The sequence below is a fragment of the Poecilia latipinna genome, unplaced genomic scaffold (assembly GCF_001443285.1).
Source record: "Poecilia latipinna isolate Pla-1442-1.1 unplaced genomic scaffold, P_latipinna-1.0 Scaffold666, whole genome shotgun sequence".
Lineage (NCBI taxonomy): Eukaryota > Metazoa > Chordata > Actinopteri > Cyprinodontiformes > Poeciliidae > Poecilia > Poecilia latipinna.
In genome coordinates, this window is record NW_015113282.1 from 111,198 (window position 1) to 118,183 (window position 6,986).

Consider the following 6,986-nt stretch of genomic DNA (forward strand, 5'->3'; position numbering starts at 1 on the left):
ACTTACAAGTAACTTTTCATCAATATGTAGGAGCTTTTTAAGTCAATAATTCTTTAACATTGGCAGATTATATAACTTATAACAAGACATTTGTCCCATGTTATAAGTTATATAAGTTATACCAATGGAATAAGTCAATTAAAGTAAATATTAAGGAATTATATCTTTAAATCTTGATGAACAGTTGCTTTTAACTTAGCATTTCAATGGTGCTATGATATTTACGCTAGAAACTAGACCGAAATTACTTGGATTCAGTCCTCAATTTCTCTGAAACTGTAGCAGGGATTCTTACACTTCCGATGGAGTCTCCCAAGTGTTAACTTTATTTTGATACCAAGATTATTGAAATAGAAATTGTAATTGCTGAGAAAAACTCAATTAGATTTGGGTATTTTATTTCAAAAAGAAGCTTTAGAAAACCCTGTGGTGCTTAACAATTAAGGAAATTCTGAAAAATGTATTTTACATTCTGAATAACAACATAAAAATGTATCTTTGCGACCTTTGTTCCTGCAGTATGCTGAAGCCTTGGCGAAGTTCATCAGAGGTCAGAACATCAAGGACCTGAAGGTTTGGACGAGCCACATGAAGCGGACCATCCAGACTGCAGAGGCTCTGGGCGTCCAGTACGAACAGTGGAAAGCTCTCAATGAGATCGATGCTGTGCGGTTAAAACACTTTTACAAGCATAAATGGTTTTGTCCTAAGCTTGTTCGTATTATGTTTTCTATAAAAACAGTTTTAGACTCTCAGTTTAAATTAACACTTTATTCCTGTTCTTTCTAAGGGTGTGTGTGAGGAACTAACATACGAGGAGATTCAGGAGAACTTTCCTGATGAGTTTGCGATGAGAGACCAGGAGAAATATCGTTACCGTTACCCAAAGGGCGAGGTAAGAGCTGCTTTCATTAGACGACAACTTTTTCTTAATTTTATTTTTCTATTTAATGATCTATCACTTCTAACTTTTGGGTTTGCAAACTTACTTATGCTGGAATTAACTTTTTAGTTACTTTTATTCCAACTAGACTAACAGGCAAGGTAAATTTAACAGTAATAATAAAATATAAGTACCTCAAGTAAAAACACTATTTATGTAGAATCATTCAAGTAAGAGAAATTTGTATTTTATCATAAAATATTATAATAAGCTGTGTTTTTAAGCATATATATTTACCTACTTTACAGGTAGAATATTATGGAAAGTGTTAAAAACATTTTAATAGAATGTTAGCACCAGTATTTGTAAATATTACAGCTGCAGTTTGTTTTCAGTTTCTACATTGATAAAATTACAGGTAAAAATAGCTTTTATTGAACGATAAAATGATATTTAAACACCCAACTGTAATCTTTAAGGTTCTTTTATTTGTCATTCTTGAAACTGGAGGGCCACAGAAAAACATGCAGTTTAAAGTTTTGGAATCAAAGCTAATATTAGTTTGATTTGTCTTTATGAAAAAGTCCTATGAGGATCTAGTTCATCGTCTGGAGCCGGTCATCATGGAGCTGGAGAGGCAGGAAAACGTCCTGGTTATCTGCCACCAAGCCATCATGCGCTGCCTGCTGTCCTACTTTCTAGACAAATCTGCAGGTACTGAAAGAGATGGACTGATTCACCTTCCTTCATATTATCACCACAAAATGTTCAGCTCTAAATGCTAAAACATTGTTTCTAATCACCTGTGAAGACAAGCTGCCTTATGTTAGGTGTCCCCTTCACACGGTGTTCAAACTCACTCCGGTAGCTTACGGTAAGCAATACATTATGTTTCTTTAATAGCTGATCTCTGAATGTCTTCTTGACACTTTTGTTTTTGTCTTTCCTGCCAGGTTGTAAAGTTGAGTCATTTTTTCTCAATATTGAAGCTGTCAACACACACAGAGATAGGCCAGCGGTAAGATCCACAGGCAAATATTTTCTCTCTGAAAAATTTGCAGAGAGAAATTTTTAATATGGGGACATATTATTTAAATAATTCACATTTTGCATGTTTTTGTACTTCCATTTGGGTTTCTACTGCTTCTTAAAAACAGCCCAAGTGATTAAAAACACACCCAGATACGTTTTTGATAATGGTGGGGGTTTTTTATGTTTAGAAATTAACCGTTTCAAAAACATCTGGAATGTAACTTCACAAATCAGCAGGAACTTCCTGTTACCTAGCAACTCCAGCCCATTACCTAGCAACCCAAGCTGAGTTCCAGCACATTTGTTCAGCTGGTTTTACTGCCATTTTACAATGGCACCTGGAAAAGACAAATGTTTTGTTGTTGACTTAACATTTAGAAACTACTTCCTGCATTCTTGTTGGTTGTGCAGGAGGCTCCACTTTTACTTTTCAAAGATGTACGGTTGTGTAATTGTGTATGTTTACATGTGTGAGTGTCAACATTTAGGTGCAGAAGCAACATATTTAGATTGAAAAAGAAAGGAACTCAAAACAGAAAGAATTGTTCAGACTAAAATAATGATTTATGCTAAAAATGTAATGAATATATTGTAAACCTATCCCAACTTGATAAAGGAAGCATAATAGATCACCTCTAAGAATATATTTTGAGAGAAATAGTGAGTGAAAGTGAAACAGGAAGATGGAAAAATGTTGGTAACTGAGGACATCTAGTGTCCAGAAGGAGAACTACAGCACCCTCAGGGAGAGTGACCGAACAGGAAATATGATTTTGAAAAAAAGACAACCAAACATGACAATAATCAAATTTTACAGGAATAACAGAATAACACAGGAAAATTCTCAGCTAAAAAAGTAAAAAATGTACCAGAAAAAGATCAGGTTTAAGGTGGTTTGAACATAAATGCAATCTGACCAAGGATAAGACTATTGATAAAGCAATAATTTCTATTGATTTTGAGGGATTTTTTGGTAATTTATACCTCATAACTTTAAAGGAGAATAAAAAAATTATAGAGGATTACTCCGAAGCCTTCTCATGAGGGTTTTCTCTCTAAATAATATCCACCAGGTTTTCAAGCTCAAGCTACATGTTTGGTATTAGTTTTATTCACAATTAACACAAGTTAAGTCTAAATTATGAATAATCTTCCAGACTTTTAAAACATTTTAAGCTAAAAGAACCAAAGATCAACACAAAGACTCTAAAAGAGAACCAGACAGATCCACCCTGAAAACCCTGACTTTTTTTTTGCATTCATGGGAATAAAAAATGAAGTTTTCACACAAACTTTGTCACACATAAGAGTTTTCCTGTGTAAAATAATTACAAAGTAATTTAAACAGAAACACAACCGAAAGTCACATCAATATTGAAAATACAGCTTTGGAGTATTATTATTTTAGTTAGAGAATAATTTTAGAGGAGCATTTTTCCAACTTTATAACTTCTCTGCAACATAAGAAAATGTAACATTTATAAATCTACATTTATTTCAAGGTTTATATGTGAACTTCTTTGTATTTTGAGAAAAACCTCTTATGTATCCTTAGTTTTAAAAATCTGGTTTCAATGAGCAAAAGGTATTTCTATCCAGTTTCCAGCACAGTGGTGGCCCTGTCATGCTTGGGAAATACTAGTAGCAGCCAGTAGAAATTTAATTTTTGTTTCTCTTTGCTTGCAGAATGTGAGCGTCAGCAGAAAGACAGAGGAAGCTCTTCAGACAGTTCCTGACCACAACTAAAATCAGATCTGGGAGAAATGGACTATAGTAATAGGTCGCAATGTTGTCTGATGGTAAACAGAAGAGAAATGGATCAACACAGAAGAACTGGAGGAGATGGAAAGCGTTAATCCAGACTCAAATGGGCTTCTGTTACAATACTGGAGAAGAACAAAAAACCCTGCAACTGTGGATAGTTACTGTTTTCTGTGTGTGGTTGAGGTTTCTGATTATGTTGAACGCATCACAAACAAGTTACCGATTGAATGGTGTAAAAATGCCCTGTGTGTGTGGAGGTTAAACGCTTCATGCAGATCCTCTTCAGATGATGAAAACCGGATTAGGAATCAGCACCACAGACAGCTCCCAACAAACAGGACATTTTTTGTTTACTTTAACTTCTCTCTGAATAAATAACATCAAAACATACAGTTATACATAAATATATACAGTAAATAAATGGAATGAAGAATTTTATGTAAACATTCAGTAACCTGGAGAAGTACTCGGGTTCTGAAATGGTTTAGATTTTGTCACATTAAAGCCAAAAACTTCAATATAATTTATATGTGTGTTTTTTGTGTGTTGATTATAAGATTTACATCTGGACTTTGACTGGTTCATGCATGACACATGTATTGTTTTGTTTAGGATGTTCATCTTTCTGGAGAATAACCGTTTGACACCATTCTTGCTATCATGGCTGTAACTGAAGCTATGACGGTGAATCGGGGCCAGACAGTTTTTATTTTTATTTTATTAAAACAAACAAAAACAAGGACATTTCTGAGTTCCAAGACTCGGAAAAAAAAATGGAAATTAAAACCAGAAAAAACCCCAGGAAATTTCTAAACTCCAAAACTTCTCCCCAAATTTAGAAATCAATCTAAACAAAAATTCAAGAAAAAGGACAAAAATCTAAACTGCAACAAAAAAACGTTTAATTTTTTTTTTTTTTTTTTAATTTAGTCTCACAAATTTCCTAGAAAAAAAGTCGACAATTTTTGAGTTTGGAAAATAAAACTGTCAACGCTTTTTTTTTCTAGAAAATGTCTTTGTGATGATTTGGGTTTTCATTGTGTGTTTATTTTTGGCTTCTTGTGAGTCCCTGTGTTGTCCTGTCAGTCCCTGATTGTTCCCAGGTGTGTCTCGTTCCCTTGATTACCCCGTGTGTATTTAAGTCCAGCTGCTGTCTCTGTCTCTTGTCGGGCCATAGTCTGTCAGTCACAGTAGAAATGGTTAAGTCCCGTGTCGGCGTCAGCTCTCATTATCAGTCTTAACTCTGTTGCTACCGGTGTTCAGCGCTCGGTTTGTTCTCTGCCGTGCTGCCTGTTTACTGGACTGCCGAGCTGTTCATTAAAATTTTTCATAATCATCACAACCTGGGTCTGCCTGCGTTCTCATCGTTCTCATTCACCTCATCACCGCTACTTCTTGGTTTTTTTTCCTTGCATTTTTTCAACTTTTGAAACTCAGAAATGTTTTTTTTTCTAGATCTAAATCTTTTTTTTATCTACAATGACCTGGATACGCCGTGGGTTTGCGAAGCCTCTGAGGAAAATGATCTTTCAAACATTTAAACATTAATGTGACATTACAGTAATTCACAGAATTGTCTAAATTCGGCGTATTGGGTTTTTAAATAACGTGACAATGAAGGGCGTTCTCATGAGGATTTTCGCTGAATACAAATGGAGATAAAACTTTTTACATTCCATTCTCTCTGGCAGTTAATCCATGTTGGGTCAGTAGGAGGGTTGAGTTGGTGCGTTTTGGGAACCTACTGGACAGAAACTATCAGAGCCAGATATTTATTTATCTGACTAAATGTGAGGTGAGAAAATACATTCACAAACTTCAATAGATCTCAACCGCTGCTGCACGGATTTATTTATTTAGGTTTTTCAAACCAGCAGTGGAAGGGGAGGAGATGGAGGCGTTTTCATCCAAACCTTGGAGCCGGGTGCCAGTCACCCCTCATTTCTCTCCGACCTCGGTGGCAGCATGTGTGAACCCGAGCTGTGCGCAAACCGCGCATCAGGACTGGCGCAAACCTCCCTCTGAAGTCTGAACTGTACCCGCTTTTCTTTTGCTCTCACCTATCGCAGGTGTAACTCTTGATCAGGTCTCATTGTTAGGGCGCTCTCACATGGATCGGAGCTAAAATTACTCCCGCTTGTAGCTTGTGTAAAATGCGCCCAACGTGAGATCACCGGACGTTTTTCTTCGATTTTAATCTAAAGGTTGAATCGTTGCAAGCATGAAGGTTTTGAGGATTCAATGTTTCCTCCTTTGCGTTTATTACTGCGTACAAGAAGGATTATCGGGGGATTTTAAGACGCATCTAAGGAGGAATTTCCAATTCCAGGTAAGGATATATTTAAATTTTTATGCAACTTTCTGGAACACGCCCAGACTTGGTAAATAAAGGAGTAATTTACATCTCGTATAGGTTGTATAATATTTTCCCTGTGAAGGGTTTCCACCCTGCAGGTTGTTTATGTTCAAGACCCACCAATGCACAGGATATTTGGTAATGGACTGACACAGCACAGACTTGTGTGCAGAATTAACAGGAGGCAGAGCGTGCAATCCTGTGTACAGTGAGAGCATTTATTTCCAGTTCCACTTCCCCTTCATTCATTCATTCATGAATGGCTAATTCAACTTGTTTTGACATAAGATCTTGACCCAACCCTCATTTGCTCAGATTGGTGGCGCAATTAACCCAGTTTTGACCTAATTCATTGTGCAGTTCAGCATTTCTGTAAAGCACTGATTCCCAAAAATGCATAACACTAGATACCTGATGATGTTTTTGTCTGTTCTTTTCCAGAGAACAAAACGTCAAAGCAAACCAGCAAAACCAGTGGTGAGTTTCAACTGAGTCTACTGACACACACCAAATTAATCAATCAATCAAATTTTATTTGTATAGCACATTTCAGCATCAAGGCATTTCAAGGTGCTTTACATAATTAAAAACAAAATAAAAACAGCATGTGACATTGAATAAACAGTAAGACAGAGAGAGAGATGAACCGAGACGTCCAAGCTTTAAAAACATAAAGAGACGTTTCTGGTACTTTGAGTCATGCCGCTGTGGCTTTTACCTTCAGTTTGCTTCAGGGCTAACTAATCTTGTCTGTGTAGGACAAACCACAGCGTTCTTAAATACCAGTGAGTTGGAGGCCTGAGGTGGCTGTCCTCCTCCTTCATGTCGCCTCGTAATGAACTCATGTGGCCCACATTAACCAGATCAGGCGCCAGTGGTGGGAAGTAACGAAGTACAAGTACTTCGTTATTGTACTTAAGTTCAATCTTCATGTATCTGTACTTTACTTAA

General features: G+C 36.4%; 2 protein-coding genes across 5 annotated transcripts in view; both read left to right on the top strand.

The window, feature by feature from the left end:
* The window catches only part of LOC106954611 (6-phosphofructo-2-kinase/fructose-2,6-bisphosphatase 1-like), a 22,484-nt gene extending 18,075 nt beyond the window's left edge, over positions 1-4,409 (top strand). For both annotated transcript variants that reach the window (XM_015044266.1, XM_015044265.1), the window contains exons 9-14: positions 520-666; positions 791-895; positions 1,468-1,597; positions 1,695-1,757; positions 1,837-1,901; positions 3,602-4,409. In XM_015044266.1, coding sequence (XP_014899752.1) covers positions 520-666; positions 791-895; positions 1,468-1,597; positions 1,695-1,757; positions 1,837-1,901; positions 3,602-3,661 — 570 coding nt within the window. In that variant the 3' untranslated portion in view covers positions 3,662-4,409. The remainder of the gene's footprint in view (positions 1-519; positions 667-790; positions 896-1,467; positions 1,598-1,694; positions 1,758-1,836; positions 1,902-3,601) is intronic.
* Positions 4,410-4,804: 395 nt separating this feature from the next.
* itih6 (inter-alpha-trypsin inhibitor heavy chain family member 6) overlaps positions 4,805-6,986 on the top strand; it is an 18,514-nt gene continuing 16,332 nt past the window's right edge. For 2 of the 3 annotated variants that reach the window (XM_015044262.1, XM_015044263.1), the window contains exons 1-2: positions 4,805-6,008; positions 6,477-6,512. In XM_015044262.1, the coding sequence (XP_014899748.1) occupies positions 5,901-6,008; positions 6,477-6,512 (144 nt within the window). In that variant the 5' untranslated portion in view covers positions 4,805-5,900. The remainder of the gene's footprint in view (positions 6,009-6,476; positions 6,513-6,986) is intronic. The other variant, XM_015044264.1, reaches the window with a different exon arrangement.